Below are 22583 nucleotides of genomic sequence, written 5' to 3' on the forward strand. Positions count from 1 at the left end.
CCTACTCCACTCCCTCTAGTCTATTTTACAACAGAAAGGGGATGTTTGCCATGAGGGATTTATTCAAAATATCTGTGAAAATGAATCTGCATCAATTTCCAAGTGAATTCTCAGAGCATTCTCACAATTTTTTTCAGAAACATTTGTTCAATAGCATAAGTAGGTGTCAAACACTTGGTTATTCTTCCACAAGCTTAATAAAATTTGTTAAAGATATTACTACATATTTTAGTAGCTTACTGCTTCATGGAAATGAGTTTCAGAACTGGCACTATAGTAGTGTCACTAACTATTCTGATGCAGATCACATGTCCACCAAACTATAGTCTAAGATGTAGCAGTGAATCAAGGAACATACGGAGGAACATACATACGGCGCAACATAAAGAACAATATAAAATCATAATAATCATTGCACTTCGGTCGCAATAACCCCATGCAGCGCTACAGGCTTGGGGAGGAATGGCTGAAAAGCTGCCAGGCACAAAAGGACCTGGAGGTGTTGGTGGACAGCAGGATGACCATGAGCCAGCAATGTGCCCTTGTGGCCATGAAGGCCAACGGCATCCTGGGGTGTATCAGAAGGGGTGTGGTGAGTCCTTCCTCTCTACTCTGCCCTGGTGAGACTGCATCTGGAATATTGTGTCCAGGTCTGGGCCCCTCAGTTCAAGAAGGACAGAAGATTGCTTGGAAGAGTCCAGCACAGAGCCACAAAGATGACTGAGGGAGTGGAGCATCTCCCTTCTGAGGAGCAGCTGAGGGAGCTGGGTCTCTTTAGCTTGGAGAAGAGGAGATTGAGGGGTGACCTCATTAATGTTTATAAATATGTAGAGGATGAGTGTCAGGAGGAAGAAGCCAGGCTCTTCTCAGTGATAGCCAATAACAGGACAAGTGGCAGTGGGTACAAGTTGGAGCATAGGAGGTTCAATCTGAACATGAGGAAAAAGTTTTTTCCTGTAAGGGTGACAAAGCACTGGAACAGGCTGCCCAGAGAGGTCGTGGAGTCCCCTTCCCTGCATACATTCAAAACCCGCCTGGACACGTTCCTGTGTGACCTGATCTAGGTGATCCTGTTCTGGCAGGGGGGTTGGACTAGATGATCTTCTGAGGTCCCTTTCAACTCCTAATATTCTGTGATAGGACCTGTATAGAAATACGGATAAATTCACATACTTTCTACACAATCTCTTCAGTATTCAGTTGCTACATACAGATTCTCACTATGTAATTACAAACTTTCCACGACCAAAGTCTGCACCCTAGTTTTCACAGTTCTGAAGCACCAACAGTAAGCTAACAGCTAGCATGTTTTCAGTTACTGAAGCAGTGCCATGTTTTAAGTGTCAGATGTCAACACTGGCCTTTGAATATACTGTCAATTGATACAGCAAGTTGTAAAGATGTAATAATAATCAGTGGTAACTTGGCCTTTAAGGATTTTTTTCTTCCAGTCACCAGCATATGAAATCTGGTTTATGCATTTTGTATGCCTTCTGGAAAAGGAAATACAATTTAATAGTTAAGGTTTCACAGCATTAAATTTCTACTCTGTTAAGAGAACTGGAAGCCTGACTGCCTTCAGTCACTGCTTCCTCCAAGCTCTCTGAATTTCTGTCCAATTAACTTGAGGTTATCTGTTTTGCTGTTTTCACTTTAACCTAAACAAGAGAACTGAAAATATCTAGTTAGTCTTTCCTGTCACTCTTCACTTTTTATGAAAATTGTCGTATTTGACAGTTAAGTTTGCTGATGAACCCCTTAAAGGATCCAGGAAAATCAGTAGCCTTCATATTCTGTGGTATTTGTGTACTTAGTTGCCTCCATAAGTAAGATGTGATTTTCCTGCATTCTTTCATTTGTTACACGTTCATTTTAAGTCTGTCAAAAAGCATGTTAAATAGTCAGAAATCCATATAAGCCTGTTGATTAGAAGTTTATAATTTTTCTCCTAGAAGTATTACCAACCTGTTTGTGCATTAGAGGCTACAAAACCAATTTCTACCCCAACACATCTGTATTTTCATAGTGCACTTCATGCTATTGTGTCAGTAAAATGCAAAGATCCTCTTCCCCATCCTGTTTAAGTTCAAATGGCCTTCTATGCATTGGAGCATAACTTACAGATACTAGCATTTAACTCTTTTCTAAAACATGGGACTTGAGGGGAAAAAAAAAAACCACAACAAAAAATATTGATTAGTTATCCACCCAGTTGCACAGCATGCTGCTCATGTTTATGATTTTCTGAAATAGCAGCAAGCAGTCCCTAGCTGCCAGCCTACTAGGGTTATTTTGCACAACAGCATCTGGCTGTTAGGCACACCCTTATAAACCTGGAGTTTCCTCTGGCTCTGTCAATTCATGACAGAGTAACCAACCACCTGAGAGAACAATTTTGGCACATCTAGCTGCTTTCCTGCTGCTTTTAAACACTGCCCGTGCTACAGAAATGTGCACTAATTTAAAACTACAAGAACTGAAACACTAATCTTACAGTTAATTCCTTAAGAAGGCATGATTGGGCCTTTTATTCAATATAGTACCTATGCTGGTATTTTGATCACATACATTCAGTGTTGAAGTTTTACAAGTAGACCTAGAAGTCTAGACTACTCTAAATAACGGTTATCCTTGCAGATTTTTATTTTTAATATTTCTTCATTTTTAGTGTCACTTTTCTGACTTTTTTTCCTACTGCCATACTGATTTCTAGAATCAGTTTTCTTCACAGCAGCAGGAAGAACATTCACACTAGCATTTTTATTACAATTATTACAAATATCTAAAAATGAGTGACATGACATTCTCATTAGGAATGAGAGTTGTGTTGTTCAAGGGGAAGAAGAGTATATACTTTTTTACTTATTTACCCATTATATGTTTAGAGTCTTTCCTATACATGTTAGCCAAAAATATTTTTTATTATGTTTCAGTTAACTGTGTTAGTTCCCCCATTTTATTTTTCAATTTGGGTCACTAAGCTATGCTTTTTTTGCATTAAATTTCTACCTCTATCAACCATTTTAGCCAGAAAAAAAAGAAATCTTTCTTTGTAATGGAGGCTTAGATGTGCTAGAACCTGATGCTACAATAACATCATTGCTTTTCTAGGGGGAAAAAACTGCCATCAGTTTAAGTTGCTGTGTACCTCAGTGCTCTCTCATGAAACTGTTGCATGTGGCAGACTCCTTCCAGGAACAAACTGCCCAGATTGTCAAGAGTTGGTTAATAAAACAAGATACAGAAGACACACTACTTCTACAGAGCTAGAACATTAGCTGTAGTCAACACCATGGCTACTATACCTAGAATGGTTACAGAAGCTAGGATATTTCGTCAAAAAGGTCCAGTCTGCTCAGAACATTTTGTAGGCAATGCATTATACCATTTTCCTTATCACCTATTACATAAAGGTTCCAAGAACAAGATTTTAGAGTTCAATGAAACATTTCAGTTTCATACATAAAGGCAAAATATGACAATCTTTTGTATTATGTGATGTAGGTTATTTTAAACATTAACACCAACCCCAAGAGTGCATTAAAGTATATTTACCCATCATATGTTTCAGAGACACCTGCGAAAGGTTCATTCCCACATTTAGCAAATAAAAACACTGTGTTTAATAGTAAGGCCACTGAACAAGTGCCTATCGTGAACTTGATTATGCTTTTGCAATCCATTTTGCACTTGGAAACCAAGATGCCACTTATGATTTGGCCTAGTGCTGCTGCTGGAATTAATACAAGCCCTAGAGGAAAACAAGACACCAGCAATTACACAAAAATGCAATATATAATTAGTGAAGTAATTTAGAGTGCAATTTTAAGTTAAGAAAAAAACCGCAACAGTTACCTGGATCTTAAGATGCAGTCCATGTGATGTCATTTTCAAACCGTTCTACCAGAATTTGTTCACGAGTAATACATTCTATCCTTACATTATCTTTAGCCTTTTCAGAATTTCAACTTGACAACATAATTTATAGTTGTCCAAAACCCAAGTTCAACACAGCAAAACTAGATTTAAGAATGCTACATGCTGGCCAGTAATCTCTGCATACCAGTATGTTGCTTCACAAAAGCAGAAAATGTTCATTCGTTGCTTCAGTGTTTTTTTCACATTTCCATATTCTTTGCTATACATTTGTGTTATGAACTTTTTAATAAGAGAACGTAATCATTATTATGCAAGAGACAGCACAAGATACAATAAGTCATCTATGAAAGGATTAAATAAAAATGTAGATCAGTGGGTCAGTGTTGCTGTCATAGTCAATACAGTACATGATTTTTTAATTTATTTATATTTTTATTTTTTACACTGTTAAGACTCCAGATATATAACTGAGTATTCTTATAAGGCTGGTCTACAATACAGCACAGAACTCAGTGTAATTTGTACTGACCAGAGACTAATTTTAAAGACAGTTCAGGTACAGTGGCAGAATTGCACAGGCAGCAGACACCCATAGTCATAAGTAGTTTAAATAGTTAACGTGGTCATTTACAACACAGACTAGGTAGCTAAACATTAGTTCAGGCACAGCAAGCTTTCAGCATTAGTGTAGGCACTTCTTTAAAGCTGTACATTTGATTAACACTATCAATATTTTCAGCTCAAATTAAAAAAAAAATCAGACAAATCCTACAGACAAAAAAAGGAACTGTTTTCCACTTCGCTGCTCATTACTGTTTAACAATTGGGCATGTACTCCAATATATTTCTATGTACAACTTGCAGATACTTTGTTTTGAAGCAATGATGTCTGAACTGTGACAATACTATCTAGTATTATCCAGGAAAGTAAGTCATTCAGAAAGTCTCCCTCAAACATATTCCTGTTGGAGAAAGAACACTTCAACTAGCATATGCTTATATTGCATCACTATACATCTGAAGTAACTTAGCAAGACGTGTTCCAGAAATATCTGCCATATTGCAAGCATCTGCCAGTCTATCTGTCTTGATCTGGTTGCTGTTTTTCAGAAGTAACTGTATCAGAGTTAATCATGTGACCTTAGCCATTGCAGCTCTTCCATCAGATTTTCCTACTTGTGTCTCCAATACTCAGCTTTTCATAGCCTTCTCCTGTTCTATTACTTCCACATATCAATTAATAGGAATGAGACAGTAAGCCAACTATAGAAGGAGTTACACAATGGTTTTATAATATATTCTGATTATTACATTTTATTGTAAGCTATCATTTTAACGTTATAGTAGAATTTAAGGGAACGGCAAAGTCAACCCATTACTTGAGGTAAGCACTGCTTTTTTCCAGCTGCCTTTCATCTTACTTCTTTTAGTAGAGACTAAGGGTTAATGCACCTTTTGCTGATTTTAAAATGAGGAAAATCAAGTATTTTTCACCAAGAATAACAAAGAAATAAATTACAGTTTCAGCAGCACATAAAATTCTCATACTTTATGAGAATATGAGTATCAAGTCTTCTGAACTTAGACAATGAGCAAATTTGCACTCCTGATGAATTAAATACTAGAGTTTTCATATGGCAGGCAAGAATAATATAGAAATATTGCTTCTGCTGTGAAACTGCATTTCACTTAGGTATATTTACAAATACCTCAGACAAATACAAGATGCCTATATAAGCTTCCAATTATAATGTTAAAGACATGTTCAACACAATATATTTAAGATTTAAAAATGAAAAGTCACATTACCTCCAAGAACTGCTGAAAAACTTGATGTCTTTCCAAACTGATTTTCTATAAACTTTGGTAGAAATGTGACAAAGCCAGTGGCAACTAATGCTTCTGAAGAACTGGCTATTATTAGACTCATAAGCACTGGATTCTTCAACAGGATCTAAGGGGTAAATTAGCATAACACTCAGGAAATTGGTTCATTGTAATACAATGTAAACTAGAACTCATGTTGAACTTCAATAACATGCTTTTCTTGCTTTAACAGTCTTAAGCATTAACAAAATGAACATACATTAAATTACCAGTAGCACTGCAGAATTTCCTATCACAACACAATTAAAGCAGCAGCTACCTTTCTAAACACTTGTGTATTACCAGAAAATGAATTTCATTTCTCAGAATATCAATATTTCCTTACCAGGAGAGCCATGGGAAAGTCTTTAAAACTTCTTCCAATATTCTTGGTCTCAACAAGCACCTCACTTCCATCATTATGGGTTTCTGAGATTTTTTCAGCTTGTATTTTTGCTGTTCCTACAAATGGGCATATTTATTGACATTTAAAACATTGAATACTAGTGCTTTTGAAGTCAGAAAAAAGAATCAATATTAGTGTTTCCTTTTCTTCAGAAAACTAGCTCAGACCATTGTAAGTTGTCTTCAATATTTTATCGGTACAGATTCATAAGAAATCCAATAATATATTGCTGCAGAAAGAAGAATTTGGCTGAAAGCATCACGCTTCCATTGGAAGGCCTTGGCTGTAAGAAGATATTATCAGGAATATCTTAATAATGTCAAACTATCCTGAAGTCCACTCAATTTTTATTATTTTTTTTATTTCCTTACATGATTCCCAGTTTCCTACTTCATTGTTTTCTTTTTATTCATCACTTCTCTTTCCAGATAAGCATAGCAAGTTGCTTTAGATGTTCTTCCAAGGGACTCCTAGATAATACTGCCAGAATAGATATAATATTAAAATTATTCTTTTCAGAAGACCGCTCTGGGATACTTTGATTCATGCCTTATTACACTCCAGACAACAAGGCAACAGAGTTAAAGACAACAGTACATGAGTTAAGTCAAAGGAATTTCCTTATGATTCTTGATGGATAACATAGCAGCTTTAAACACAGTCCTGGGTTCTGTGCTGCAAGCATCTTCTGAACTTTAACCAACAGTTTCCATGCTCTACCTGTTTCCAGTCCTACCATACATCACCATGTACACCAGATCCTCTCTCTAGCCCACTTGCCTTGTTTTAAAACCTGTATATTGGAAACAAGGCATTTATCACCAGGTTTTAGCAAAAGAGAGTTAACTAAGAAACAGTGTCAAAGAGGAATCAGTCACTCAGTCCAGTAGCCTATAACCCACAAGTACAAACAAATCTCTCTTCCAAACTAGCCCATTATTGTTAAATATTTACCTGGTAGGAATTTTGGAAAGCATGAAAAAGGTATTATAAGAAGCCAAATTGCAAGAAAGCATGCAAGGAATGCTATCCACCATGCTCCAAGCCAACGTGGGTCATCTTGATCCATCTTTGTACTGAAAAATAATTTGGAAAAAGCAGGTTTACCATTCATGAATTCAAATCAGTAGTTTCATGTGTCAGTGAGATGGAATTTTTTTTAATACTGATTTAACAAAGCTCCTTTCATTATTGTAATTTTCTTGTCTTCTGCATGTATCAAGTTTATCATTTGCTTGTTTAAAGCACATTCATCAACTCTATTATACTACTACATTCTATCAAAAATAGCTTTCAAAACTCATTCAAATTCATTTTGATTTAAAGGCCACTATTTCGCCCTGATTTCAAGATTCAGCAGTATTACTAAGATACTGGAAAAGCTGTTTTTAGAAAGAATCTTCTTAAACACTGATTTATGTGAAAGCCAATACAGATGTTCAGAATGCTACTGCATTGATCCAAAGTCCCTAAAACACTGGAAAAAAAAAAGTTAAGTTGTTGGTTTGGACAGTAGTACAATTTATAACATTATCTTTTGAGTAGTGGACTATTACTCAACTGATAGATTTTCTTGCAAGCTCTTCCCCAGGAGGCCAGTAGACATATCCTAATCGTCATATTTCACCTCAGGGAAACTTTCTGCATAAGAAAGCGATAGCTGCAATCTAACACTAAATGATCAACTAATCAAATCATCTTCTGTTAATCCACTCTAAAATAGCTACAACTAAGTATTTGCACTATAGAGAGACTTTCATATACAATGAAGTCACTACTCACTGTGGGAAGTAACTCACTTGCTAGATGCCCTTATGAATGTAACTTGTTATAAAGTTAAAAAAGCTCTTGAAAATGCAGTATCTGCCAAATAAGCGCACTCCTTACAATTCCTACTCCCCACATGGAGAAAAGCTGAATATTTTAATAAGAATTAAGAAAACAAAATAGAAAACAAAAGACTTAAGTTGTATCTTGCCTTTCTGGGATCTGGATATCAATATAAATATTAAGTAGCTGCCCTCCTAAGACATAACCAATAGCAGGACCCAGCAGTGACATGGCATAGCCAATTCCTAGAAGAGAAAATACATCAAGTTCACCATACATTTTTAAATCTTTCTTTTAAAAAAACCCTAAATCCATTTCAGACCAAATGGTTTCTGTAGTTCAACCTGTTCTTTCACTGTCATTAATTTGACTATCATAGCAGACTAAATTTGTCCTTGTCCCTTGCTAAGAAAATTTGCAGTTCTTATTAAAAGCTGCAACTCTGAGGTTCACAAATAACACTTCACTGACAGCATCTTTATGCATTATTACATTGACTTCTGCACATCTTGTGCCTACAGGTACAGGCTTGCTTCTGAAAAAGGTTTCTGCAGTGAAGTTATGAGCAGTTGTTAGTAGTACAAGTCCAGTCTTCTTTAGGTTTTTTTTCTCCCCATTCTTAAGTTTGTTTATACATCTCTTAAGACCAGAATCCAGGGTTCCATTAAAACTTTTGACTGGAGTAATTTGAGTTCATTGAGAACTCAATAATATGCATTTCTGTTTATTGAAATGAGCCTTAAAATAGGGTTCTTAACAGCTCCTGACAGTTTAAAAAAAATCCACTCCAAATTTGCAAGTGTAGCCATATCCTACTAAAGAGCACTCTTAGGTTTATCCATTTATAATTTTTTTGGCTTTGGGACAAGACTTTCTTGATGTTACAATATGCTTTCTCCCTGCCCTACCAGCTAGATTTCTGTGACACTTTAACACTGCTGGCAGGAGCCCTGTCTCTGCCGATAAAGGCTTATAACTAATAGTATCCAGATCTATCTAAATAATGGGTAAGACATGCACCCTTACTGCTGATATTCAATGCATCTCCCCAGGTCGAATAATCTGGATTTCTCATTTGTTTCCAAAGTGCCTGGATCCTGAGTATTTAGTATTATTTCACTCAATTCAGACAGAAAGAAGGAATGATCAGGGAAGGAAGGGTTGGGAGGGTTGCAAGAGTGGGAAGGGACACAGAAGGGGACACTCAAGTATCAGTAAGTCAAAGTAAATATAGAGTTGACATATCCCAGGTTTTCCTGTTTTTTGAAAAAAAGGACATAGTCATAGGATCTTTTGGAATGAAGTCCACATCCATCCTACAGAACTTCAGACTTAGCCGGGAAGGTGCCTATATCCTCCTACAAACCATTCAGTTTACATTATCATTTTGAAATGTGTAACGTTTCATTGGCTTTAGATGTAGATGCCTCAGTTCAGCAAGAGGAGAGCAGTCCTCATGAAATCACACTCAGTTTCAGAAAAGAAACTACCATCTTTCAAGTTGCAAGCTTATAGTCTAAGATGCTAGCAGTTATTTACAGACACTAGCTGAAAATTTTGGGGTTTGGATATTTTTGCTGCCTTGCCCAACCTTTTTGCATTAGGCAAAGCAACACAATATATTTTAAAATCCTTAATACACTGCATAAAAAAAAAGTAGCTACCTGAAACTTCTAGTTTCATTATATTAGGCAGAATACACTGTTCTGCACTCAGCTGTCGTCAGAAGATTGCACAAGCATTAATTTATTGTATTGTTCTGGTACATTTTAAGTATGAACACTGACACCATTCCTGTGCATTTTCAGGCCACCTACTGATCCCCTAATCATGCAGACAACCCGAGCTCTGCTCTATTTCTTTTACTGGCCTCAGGGGAAGAAAAAAAAAAAGAAAAAAGAAGAAAGTATAACAATCTTCTCAGTATAAGGGTACAGCAATAATAAAAGCTGTCTTTGTTATTTAATATTTAGTATATGCAACTATTTTATTTCTTCACATCAAATCAAATGGCTTGCCTGGGACAATTAAGCAAGAATTGTATGCAAATAAATAATTATTTTAATTTTGCCCCATAAAATATTGATGTAGTCTGGAAAGCAGTCCAGGAATCTAAGATGCTTTGAATTCCTCCAGGCAAGTTACAGTTACCAGCTTACACCTAACATGGGGAAAAGAGAGAATCTCTTCATACTTACAGAAAACACACTTACACTGCAATGATCTTGGCAGTAAAAAGGACATAAGATAGAAAATGCTGACTGGAAAGATCCAAAACCACTGCTAAGAAATACCTTAGGTTTCAAGGAATCCCACAGTAAGACAAACATTCTCTGTGTTTCTAGGCAATTCCTATACATTCAATTAAGAAAAGGTACTTCCAGTATTCCCTCCTGAAGTGCCAAATTTATATGTGGCTAGAGAACTGCACTGATTACTTGATACACAGTGCCTGCACTGATACACAGTCCCTGCACTGAGGCAACAGCCTACCGTTAAAAGGCAAATAAAGCTGCTAAAAGGATGCAGTAAAGTGTGGCTACTGACCTGATACACAGTAGCTTTCAATACCTCTGACAACAAAAACTAAAGTTTTGCTACAACTAATTCTTTTGCTAACAGGCAAGCTACATTAGCCATTTAATGATTTTCAGTTACTGACATGAAAAAACTGCAGAAGTACAGAAAGTAGCCTTACCATGCTCTGCAAAATAGCTCTTGAATAGACTTGACATTTAGAGTAGACTAATGACTAACTTGTGTTTCTGTATAAATTACTGTGCTTTATGCAGATAAGTAAACAATTATAAGATTGATTTAATTAGAGGAATTCATAAATGCATTTGTAAGGCATTGCAGTCTATAATCTAGACAACATGTTATAAGCAGTTTTAAGAGTTACCTATATAAAGGGAAGCCTTGTGTTTTGGGACACTATCATCAATAAAAGCTGTACCCAAAGTATATAGTGGAGTTCCTCCAACTCCCAGCAGCAGCTGTCCCAGGATAAAGACATACAGATAGTTGGGAAGTGAAGACTTCATACTGGCATTGCAAGTGAAGTTAGCAGAACTTGTTCCTGGAATTTGACATGTATCTGAAAGACAGATATGGCAAGGCTTTAAAATTCTGTTATCCAGCTCACAGTCCAACTGAAAATAAGCCCATACTGAAAGCTAAACTACATATGAAGTGCTGTTAGTGCCAGGCTCCTATTTTAATTTTCAGAACTACTAACATACAAGTACTATATGACAGTGCCCTGACTTTCAATAATATCATATCCCCCAAAAGAAATATTATCATGGCTTGGGTTTTGTTTCTTTATCAGGAAGGAAAAATGGATGAAACAGCCTTATTAAAGTGTTTTAGCTTGTTGAAAGTATTATTGACTCGATGTATGCAAAAAACTGTCAAGTAGTCATTCAACAGGTTAGTGAATACTTCTAGGTAACAGACACTTCATTCTGTTCTCGTATCTTATAATTCTCAGCAGCACTAACAACTTCCATTCTTAAGTGACAGAGCAGCCTGAACAACCTGAGGAAAGCTGGACTGCTGGAGAGAAAAGTGTAGTCACAAGCAAAGATAATTCTCCCTTCTCATACAAGGTTTTGAGAAGTGTTATCCTAAACATTAATTTAAAAAACCCAAACCTTTAAAACCCACACCACTGTCTCTCATAGAGCACACACTGCCATATCTCCAGAACAAGAAGTTAATGTAAAGCCTCTGTACATATCCACCCACACAAAAAAAGTAGCAGAGGTAGAACAGCCTACGGTTGCACCTACTTCTGTAATGTTTGGCACTATGAGGAAGTAAGAGAAAAGAGGAAGTGAAGACAAGAGAGTATGTTTCCTTTTCTCCTTCCTCTTGCTGTCATTGCACTTTCAGTAGCTGACAGTCCTAAGTGACAAGATTAAAAAGAAGAGTATGGTTCTTCCCAGGTTTTTCCACATAAGAGCATACAAGCTTAAGGAAAAGGATAAACCTCCAAGTTTGGTGGAAGCAAGCCACACTGAGAAAATATGTGAAAACATCTTCCCCATAAGATGGGTAGACTGACTATTTTTTAATACTTGAATACAAAATTATTACATTTTTTTTTCTCCTTTTACATTTGAGAGCACTTTTTACTTAAGCAAACAAAGGTCAAGCTTGTTCACACTTTGGGCTCAAAGGAGATAAAACACAAGGAAGTGCTTGCCACACAACAGATACTTAAAGAGAAGTGTCTACACTGATGTAATCATAAATGCATCCATGGGTTTTATCATGCCTTTCTCCAGATGAAACAGCACTATAGTGATGGTGGAGTCATGTACCACGTAACAGGCGACTAGTGTTGTTGCACAAAAACTGATGGGAAAATTTTACTTGAAGAAGAGGAGTCATTAAAATTTTTATTCCTTTCACTTAGGAACAATTCTCATTTTAATGCTATACTGAAGCCACATGGCTTTATTTTGAACACTTTATTATGAATCACTACTCTGAAAATTAAAGTTCTTACAGTATATTTTCCATTTATTGTCAGTTTGCTTTCTTTAGCAGTATTCCTCTTTACTGCAGCAAGTAAAGTCTTGAATTATGTTAACATTGTCTAACACTGACTATAGAGGGATACCGTGTCCTACAATATCTTGTTAACATACACACTCACATACAGCAAATAAAACTGCAGGTATTTTCTATGTAAGTTAGCCTGTAATACCTATTAGGCAAGTTTAAAACAGCATTGAGCTAGTTATTTTATTGTAGTACAGAAATAATAGCATCCTGCTAAAATATACATATCAGAAGACAAGAAATGCAGAGCAAGAAAATGCAATGAACTATGTTAAATGACAAAAGTGCAGCCTAATTAGAGATCTAGAAATAGCTTCATGAAATAAGTAGATTACATATGATGTACAATGACAATCAAACTCTGACACAGTGGTTCTTCATGAATCCCCATCCCCACCCCGCAATGCCTCAATTCATGTCAATCTAAAAGCCTGTGACATTGGGTAACTAATTGATTACAGCCCCTCTTTCAGTTTCCTAGCTCTTCAATTTATAAGCCCTAGGAAATTAATCCTGACATTGAGATGACAGAAAGTCATCATACTACTTTGTTTTCAGCACCATGTAATCAGGTCTAACTACAGAATTAAGAGAACCATCAATATGCACTTTAGTACAATTGTAATCTTTTCATTTGCATTAGCTATCAAATTTTTTTTATTTTTTTTTTAAGTCAGCATGTACACATGCACTTGCTGAGTGGAGCCATGGTTCACATTTCCAAGAAACATTTTAAAAGCAAAGATGATTTACCACAAAACTACAATATTGGTTTAAATGAGCATAAGTCAAAACTACCACCAAGCAACAGTTTAGTCTCCCTACCTCAGCCATTCAAATCATCCCCTTCTTGTACTAGTCCAAGGTTTAAGCAGATTGATAAAGTGACACAAGTTAAATCTAACCTGGATTAGATCCACAAGCCTGTTTACTGCATTCATAAGAATGGTGTAGAGCAAACACACTGGATTTTACATAAATCAAGGAAGTCTAATTTATCTGGGAAAAGTTTAAGATGGGTGGCTGACTACTTTCAACTACCTTTTCTCATTAAACATTTTTCCCTTTTAAAAGTCAGTGGATTAGACTTGCACTTTAAAAGGCAGAACTGCATTAAAGTCAACACCATGCAACAGTTAGTCATTATAAACATTCTCGCATGTTTTAAACATGTCTATCTGAATCCAAGTTGTGCAAAGGCCAAAATATTCCAGAATGTCTAATGCAACATACAAGCCAAAAAAGCAGAACCAATTGTGAGATGCTTTAGCATTAAGACTACTTTTACTTGCATCTTAAACTGCAGCCAGTAGGTGTGGGGTTTTTTTTGTCTTTTAGGGGGTGGGGAATTGCTTAAAGAGAGTTGAGAAGTGAGAAATAAAGAATAGCTTGGTTTATATTCCTATTTAAACTTAAAAATCTGTCTTCCCTTTTAGTCTTGAATGAGAACTTCACTCAAAACTTCAATTAACATGCTGAATGGAAACTAAGTTCTTAGTTTCTAAAGGCTGATATTACAGTATTACAGAACATCTAAGTGGTGTAGAGAAATAGACGTAGCAGTGTACAGAACAGCACTATTATTCAACTAACCAGGTAATCTCTTCAAGGAGCAAAATCAACAGAAAAACCACTGACATACTGATGGTGCAAGACAAACACTCAAATTAGAGGCTGGCATCATATATATTCTGTCACCATGAGTACCCAAATGCCACAATCTTCTTCAGTCTTTAATTGTCCTTGGCATATTCTTGTAAGATAGACCAATTATTGCCCTTCTGAAAAGACTCACTATGTCTTGGACCTGAAATTACTAATCCACCAATTGAGTTTCCAGTAGACCAGAGAACTGAAGAAAGGTATTCAAGTAATTCTCTTCTCAACTCACACTACATACACTTTAACTCAAATGGCTAAGACTTGTCCAAAGACATCATTCACATCCTGTTAATGAAGAGGCCTGTGAAATAATCAAGGTCAGCAAAGGCATAATGGAGTCATGTAGTTCAACCTCCTAATCCCAACAATGTCAAAACTGAATGCAGACCAAGTTGCTCAGGACTTAACTGGGGGATTTCAAGACCCTGCTGAGTAATAAGACCCTGACTAACATTCCAATGCTTGACTGTCTTCACAAGAAAGTTATCTTCCTTCTGTCAAGTGAAGATCTACATCTCACATTTGCTGTGACAGATACCATTTACAAATGTGTACGCTTCAGTAAGATCTGAGACAGAAACTTAAAAGTGCATTGCTCATAGCATCTGCTGTTCTTACAGTCCTCTGTATTAACTACCGGTAAACAAATGTAGCATGCTTTCGTTACAAACTAACCACTAGATGGAGCTCCTGACTACAAATAACAACACCAGCTGAGACACTGAAGACCCTTTGAAAAGTAAAAAAGTAATCTGAACAAATTACTGGATACATTTAGGTTATAAATTTGAGTTAAAAGCCTTTATGGAGATTAGACAAGACATGCTTGTTGTGGCTAAAGATGTCTGTAAATAGACCATTGGTTAGCTCATCTTTCAATAGGAAATTGATTAAATTATTTTTAAAGAGTGTTACTACGTTAAATATTTACATGGGTAATAGTTTTGTAGAGTATATGTATATACTCAGAATAAAATTAAATTAATATCTCAAGGTAAAACAATAGGTTCTAGAAAGTCTGTAAACTTTATACCGGAGGTTAGATGTATTTTGTATTCCAGACTGTATCTACTAATTAACCTGGCAGCCATAATAAATATTGTACTGAACTACACTTTGAAGTTACCCTAAAGATGAAAATCACTCTACTTATATGTAACAGTTGAATATAAATAATCAAGTAACTAACTAGGAACTGTTTAAAAATAAACTAGGCAGTAGATATTAATACAAAGCATCAAATAGGGGTTTACTCCCAATTATAAACTACTCATTCAAACATAAGGAAAGTTTTTGGAGTGTGGTGCTAATAAATTCTGCAAATAAATGTATAGTTAAGAGGCTTCCTCAACATCAGAACTAGCTAACCAGACATCTTATAAAATTACATACTGTGGTTAACTTAACTGGTAAAAGATGCCATTGCACAGTACTTGCAGATTTACATCAAAACTGTCATGGTGCAGACACTCCCTGCATTCTGTAGTCGTTTATCTTTGACAGTGTTTTCTTTAAGTCAGTTTAAGCCCTTAAATCTGCTCACTACAGCCACAGGTTATTTACCTGCATTACAGCAGTCAGAACAGCATGAATTCAGTCAGCTTGCAGTGCCATGGAGAAGAAAGCATGCATTCCATTTAAAGTTTTCCTTACAGCTTTTAGATTTCAAAAGTCCATGTAGAACATGGACTTCAACACCTGCATCACCTTTAATGGTGAATTAAGTGACAGATGTTCAATGAAACAGTCACAGATTCTTTGAGACTTCAACCAAGTTTGTTAGGAGGCGGAAAGATCCATTTCAATAGTGGGCTACACTCCCACCCTGTCAGTATCTTGTTTCAATTAAACAAAAGAATGCAATCAGGTTGGAATTTTTTGTAATAAATTCAGTTCCCCTTCCATATTAGTTAAGTAAGGAGTGTAATACTGAAACTTAACTTGTAAAGAAATGGGACTGTAACATAACCAGGAGCAAGTAAGCTATTGCCCCTTTACTAAGGGGAAAGAAGTAATAGCTTCTAAACACTGAAGAGTTTTTTCTTTTGGCATTGTTTAGTTAAAAGTTCAATTAACTTCTGCCTCAAATCCTCATTTATTAGATAGGGAACAATGGCTTACCAAAGTTATTTAATTAATGGTTGATGCCTGGACAGTCTATGGATGTGTGTGACATAATTAACATTAATTAGAGAATCAAAAACCAGAAGACTGGGAACCTTCCATCAGATTGCTTAGTAGCTACTGATTTTTTTTAGCTAGCACTCTAATATGCTTAGTCATTGAAGGCATAAATCTGATTAAACACTGCAATAACAATTAAGACAATCCTAAAATATTAAGTCATCCTGCTTTAAAGATATCTGGATGTTTCTTTATTAACAGGTTACAGGTGTGCCACTAAGTTGAGATGAAAATAGTTGGCACTAAGCACACTGCAGTTAAGGTCTTGTTTTATGAGAAAAGATACTCAAGACCTGAGAGCTGGCTACTCCTACAATTTCACTATTGCTTTCTTCAGTATAGTTCAGTACTGCATGTTCCTTCTTTATTTCAACGAAGTTCACAAGTTTTATTCAATATTTTAGAAGAACTTAGTGTAACTTGTTAATGAATTACTCAAGTTGCATTTAATAGTTCAAAACCCAAGAGAACTGCAACATGTATTCACCTTTCAACAAGACAGTATGTCTATGAGTTTTCCTTTAACATTTATTCTGCATCATTGACCTAACTTGCATTCGTATACACAATGTCAGATCATTTTTTATTCAAAGTCAATTTTTATTGCCTTCATCAATGCAAGCCAAAATAAGTATTTTATTCAAATGTTGCTTACGTGTAAGATATTGATATTGACACTCAAATCTCTTCTGAAAAAGTTCACTGTGTTCCAACCTTCACAGGTCTTGAACTTACAGATTTGAAAGAATCATTTCATTTTCAAGGTAAGTGATAATACCCTATTTTTAGAATTGACAGACATTAACTACATTGTATCAAATTAACGGTTGTATCAAGTTGCTATAGAGATTTCTTTTCTTAAATAACTTTCAAAACATAAGGATAAGCTTACCTTCAAATTTAGCTCCATAGTGGTATTTTCCACTGCTGAAGTGTGGTAAGGAAAATGTAAGTGAGCCCAGTCCTAGCATAAATGCTGAGAAAGCAAGCCATCGTGGTTTGTGCCCTCTTTCTCCAAAGAAAGATACGAAGAGTGATAACATACAAAAGGCAATGTCATAGCTTGCAGAGATTAAGCCAGTGAGGGAACTGTTCAAATCATAACGCTTCTCAATTGTTGAAATACTAATGTTAATTAGGCCATTTACCACAGTACCTAAAAAGAAGGAGAGATAATTAGTCAAAGATTACTTTATTGCAATAGAGTTGCAAGGGCAAACTTACTATTGTGTGACAGAAGGTCTAAAATGAATATACTTACAAAGCTACATTTTAAGGTGTTTATTAGCCTTAAAATCCAGGTATACAGTGGATTGATATAGTGTCAGCTTAAGCCAGCCAAACTACACAGGGCTTATTCAGTTTTGTTCTCTCCTGTGGGTCTCAAAGATTCAACACTCAAGTATTAAGCCAGCAAAATACCACGCCTCAAACCATGCTCATGTATTAAGGTTCCAGATTCACTTTGAAGCGCACACAAATTTCAACCGGAATGCATAACAGTGTCATAATTAGTCAAGGTTATGAATAGAATTAGAATACAAGCTACAGCTGAAGCAAGTTCAGGATGCAGCTTTCAAATCATGATTGTCAAACCAGCATAATTTCCCCCCTGCCATTACAAAAACAAGATACAATAAGGCTTTTGAACAGACATCCTTCCCTATAATACAAAGGGTGTGAAGCTATTTAAAAATACTTTGCAACTGTTTCAGAGCAACTGAGGTGATTTACTTTAACTGAGAAAAAAGTTTGCCCTGCAGCAGAAGTATCATACAACCTAGAGAAAAGGCCTTGCATATGCTGCTCTGAGGCACAGACAAACTGGAAAAAACTGATTCAAAAGAAGTAACACTGTCAGACATCTACATGTTAGTCTAACTACCCTGTGCTCGGCTGCACATAAAATGAAGCTGCAAATAAAATTAAGAGTTCTGTAACCTCACAGATGACTGATGAGCACCTGTCATGACACAGGCCCTACAGTTATACTTACTCATTCTAAAATTCAAACATGATTCTCTACTGTCATTCCAAGACCAGAGCAGAAGGGCAGCAATGGTTTTAAATTAGTTTTCAACAAGCATTGCACCATCCAGAAGCTCAACTAACCAGGCTGAACTTCAACCAATCTGCCTAGAGTACTCTACATATTAAATAAAGAAACAAACCTGGAAATCTTATCGATCAGCTATTTGCACATCAGTACAGTCCCCACCATAATTTACCACTTCAGCTTTCTATAAGGAGGCAGCTCTTGACACAGTCTTAATTTTCTAATACTCTACTATGGCCTTTTTATTAAATCTAACCACCACACTTAAATCCATGTGGGACTAACAGAAGCATTCAGGTGTTACTCCACTGCCATTATTTATAGATTTGGCAGCTTTCTTATTTTATTTTTAGGAAACATTGACCAAAGAACAATACTAGCATGAAGGAATGAACAAGTTCTTCCATTTGCCAGCATTTCAAACATTTACTAAGGCATTAAAACATTCATATGAAGTAGGTGTGCTATACGGCAGATTGATTAAGGGAACAGAAGACATTGTCTTTGTAAATTAAAGACAGCAACTTAAAAGCCACAAAACTTTACAGTTAGCTTTATTGAATAGTTATATTTCATATGCAAAAAAAATGTAGACGTGATAAGTGGCAGCATAATCACTGAAGTCTCCTCAGCAAAGATAGAACCTGGCTGATACTAACTTGACCTGAAAAAGAAATCCTACAAGGACTTCTCAACACTTAAAAAATAATTTCCAATTCATTTAACTATTCTTATCCAAAACCTTACTGTACTGCTACATCTGTTAGAAGTTAAAGTACAGTGTGTACTGACCTAAAAAAATCCAGACTAATCATAAACCAACTTCATTTGCTCTAATGAAAAGCAAGAATGTATTTTTTTCTCCATTCATTTAACAAAAAAACATGCTCTACAGTTATTCTAATTATGATAGCTTTAAAGCAGTGGTTTGCAAACACCCTTTAAGAAAAAAAAAAAAAATTAAAGTCATTCCAGTAACAAGTCTAATCAGGGTATAAAATATTAGTGTTATCCACAAAGTTTTCAGACCACTTAGACTGGACCAGTGGTTCTGTTGTTTTGTTAAATAAAATTATTACTAGTGGGAGGAATAAACAGTCCTTCTTGTACTCAAGATAGTGGGATAAGTTCTACCTTGTTTGCTACTATGGCTATGAACTGCAGCATATCTAGTTATTATACAAGATGCAATAATTTATGCAACTCTTAGTGCCATAAAGAAAGCAGGTATTAGTCATGTAACCATGTTCTACATGGAGAAGTGTTCACTATTCTGGAAATACAGGTTTCACATGTACATGAAACAGAAACAGACCGAAATTAAGAGTTAAGTTTCGCCTGGAATCTTCTAAGTACTTGAAATACATCCCTTCAATTAAAAACACACATAAAAAAATCTACATACCTGTACCAGGTCACTGCAGATAACTACCTACTATGTTCACTTATATGTTCAAAATACGTAACATATATACATCAAAAGTGTGTTAAGGATTATTTCATTATTCTTTCCTAGAAGCACATTAGCATCAGCAAGTTTTATAGATATATTTTGTCTTCCTCAGTGATGGTTTGTAATTTGGAGAGTAAATTAAATAATTAGACCTAAAGTTAGAGTCTGTACTCTAGCTCATATAAACTTCAAAATCCTGGTTGTGTTTGGTGTGCTTTTATCTAAACTCTGAAGCTGCAAGACCTAAGTATTTTTGCAAACTTTCACATGCAGCATTGAATTTCTTGACTGAAAATTAGTCTTGTTTTTTCTGCTTCTCAAGAAGAGTTGAAACATGAGTCTTCAGTGTTCAATTTCCTTTCTATGACCTAGCCAAAAGAAAGGCACTTTTTCAGAAAATCCAGGTAACATATAAGTAAGAATGCAATGAGGTCTACACTAGTCATGCCTACATCAGCTTTCAAAACAAGCATCAGACATTACCTTACATTAAGGCCCTAAATCTGACTAGATCCAATAGGTACCTCTCTGAGGTCTGGCATACATCTACAGTTCAATAACAGTGGCAAAATCAACACCCATAGCACCCTAAAGGGACAGGGATCTTTATGATACAAGACCTTTTTATGACTGAGAACTTAGCCACACTACTACTAAGAGATAAAATTTAAATTATACTGAATTTCTTCAGCTGAGCAGGTTGTCATATCAGCATAGCAAACTGGATTTTAAGAAATACTGCTGTAGCAAACTTAGAAGTGCTGGAAATATTCAAGATGCTTTGTCTAGTGTAACATAACCTGAAACTCTTCAGTGTCGCATTCGGAAAATTTTTTGTTGCCTATCTTGATTCTTAAGCTGCAAAAATATATATGCATGATGTAAGAGTCTTCCGCTACTTAGTTGCTATTGTAATCTGCTATGTAAGAAGTTCCCCCACCCCTCCTTTTCCTTTTTACTATGTTAAAGAAAATAAATTTGAGCTAACAGCAGGACAACTATAACAGTAATCACCTCCTGGTCCTACCAGCTGTAGCATGGCCTTTCAAATACAAGCAAGCAACAGGGTCTGCCAAAAACCCTCTAGATATTTCTTTTCTAACACAACACATGTATGCAAAGATCAGTTCATAAGCAGGTTGAAATCAGAAAGAGTTCATGGAAACACATACTTGAAAGACACTGTTTCTTCTACGGATTTTCCAAGCAACACAGGTAGCAGTCAGATCTTTCTGTTTTAAGCAGGACCTCCTCCTCAGCTCTCCTAAGACCATCTCAGTTACCTCAGTGTGGTTCCAGGCAGGAACACAGCCATCCATATTCAACATGTCTTGGGCATAGACTGCATTCTAGCACTTAAATCTCTTCTTCCACATCTTCCCTTACCCCTCTACAGCAGTCTTATTCTTTATGAGCAACAAGGATAAGCTTTAAAGTCTCATAATTTTTCAGGAAACAGAGTTTTCTTTCCTAGCTAGTCCAATAAAGTTGAAGGGTTCTGAGCATTAATCCAATAGATGAATTTGACAGACAAATATCTAAGCTTTACAAACCCAAAGTTTGTACATTTGGTACACTAATGCTTTCCCTCCACCTCAGCCATTATTACTACTTTCTAAGCCTAAGGCTTTCCAAGGCCCTAACAAATCTTGTTACAGGAAGCCCAAAATACAAACAAGAGTATCTGAAGCTGAACAGCAGAAACTAAAAGCAAATTAAACTTCAGATTCCCCACAAGGTTAAATTAAGCCATTAGTTACACGTTAGCAAGATAGCTGCACTGGGATCAGAACAGAACCAGATCTTTTTCAAAGCCATCCTAATTACACAAAGTCCCAAGCTACATTTTTTAATTGGCAAAGCACATCATAGGGCACTACAGTTTTGTCTATTGGTTTATATCACGTGTTTTATTCCCCAACTCATACGTCTCAAGGAACGTATGGAGCACTACTTCCCTGTGACCAAGGGTGACACAGTATAGACAAGAACATGAAGCATAAAGCTGATGGGGCTATGGACTTCGCAGTGACGAAAAATGTAGGCAGAAATAGAAGAGGAGGAGGAACAATAATGAATTACACAGTAATACCGTATGAGCAACTTCCCTATCCAGGGCACTAGTGTACTTTCTTCCCCTAATGAAGCCACTACTGTCACTCTTCAGCAGCAGCACCAGACACAGGCAGCTGCCTCTCCAGCAGCAGCACCAGACACAGGCAGCTGGAGAAACCCTGCCTGTTATCACCTATCACCACCACTCGTCTCCGGCATTCCCCAACCCAGGCTCCTGCCCGACTTCCCCTGCAGCTCCAGAGCAAGATGTTCCCAGGGCAGCAGAAGGCCTGCAGTGACTAGGTCCCACTAGGAAGGTGAGGAGGAGAGCAGCAGGCTTGCAGCTCAGGGCAAGGTGGCAGGGACCAGTTACCTTGGAAGATAGCCAGGAGACTGTAGGCAGCCAGGTAGCCCTCAGGGTTGTTGCAGAGCTGTAGAGCCTTAGGGGTACAGTGGCCCCATCCGCAGGGCCCTTCCTCAGCCTCCGCCACTACAGGGACGCGAGCATCTGCCCTAGCAGGGCTCCTCTGGGACTGGAGGCCGAGGTCGGGGCTGGGTGGTTCGAATACCGGGTTCTCAATACCGCCACCCTTCATGGCGATAATAGACTTGCAGCTCCA

The 22583-nt window shown here is 36.6% G+C and overlaps 1 protein-coding gene across 1 annotated transcript in view; it reads right to left on the reverse strand.

Moving 5' to 3' along the window:
• Positions 1 to 22559, reverse strand: part of SLCO4C1 (solute carrier organic anion transporter family, member 4C1) — a gene marked incomplete at its 3' end in the record, with an annotated part of 33916 nt that extends 11357 nt beyond the window's left edge. Inside the window, exons 1-8 of the mRNA XM_010179153.1 lie at positions 22337 to 22559; positions 17292 to 17555; positions 10884 to 11078; positions 8130 to 8226; positions 7106 to 7227; positions 6092 to 6207; positions 5689 to 5833; positions 3556 to 3751 (exon numbers count right to left, since the gene is read on the reverse strand). Coding sequence (XP_010177455.1) covers positions 3556 to 3751; positions 5689 to 5833; positions 6092 to 6207; positions 7106 to 7227; positions 8130 to 8226; positions 10884 to 11078; positions 17292 to 17555; positions 22337 to 22559 — 1358 coding nt within the window. The remainder of the gene's footprint in view (positions 1 to 3555; positions 3752 to 5688; positions 5834 to 6091; positions 6208 to 7105; positions 7228 to 8129; positions 8227 to 10883; positions 11079 to 17291; positions 17556 to 22336) is intronic.
• Positions 22560 to 22583: the final 24 nt, after the last annotated feature.

This window comes from Mesitornis unicolor, unplaced genomic scaffold (genome assembly GCF_000695765.1).
Source record: "Mesitornis unicolor isolate BGI_N332 unplaced genomic scaffold, ASM69576v1 scaffold20792, whole genome shotgun sequence".
Lineage (NCBI taxonomy): Eukaryota > Metazoa > Chordata > Aves > Mesitornithiformes > Mesitornithidae > Mesitornis > Mesitornis unicolor.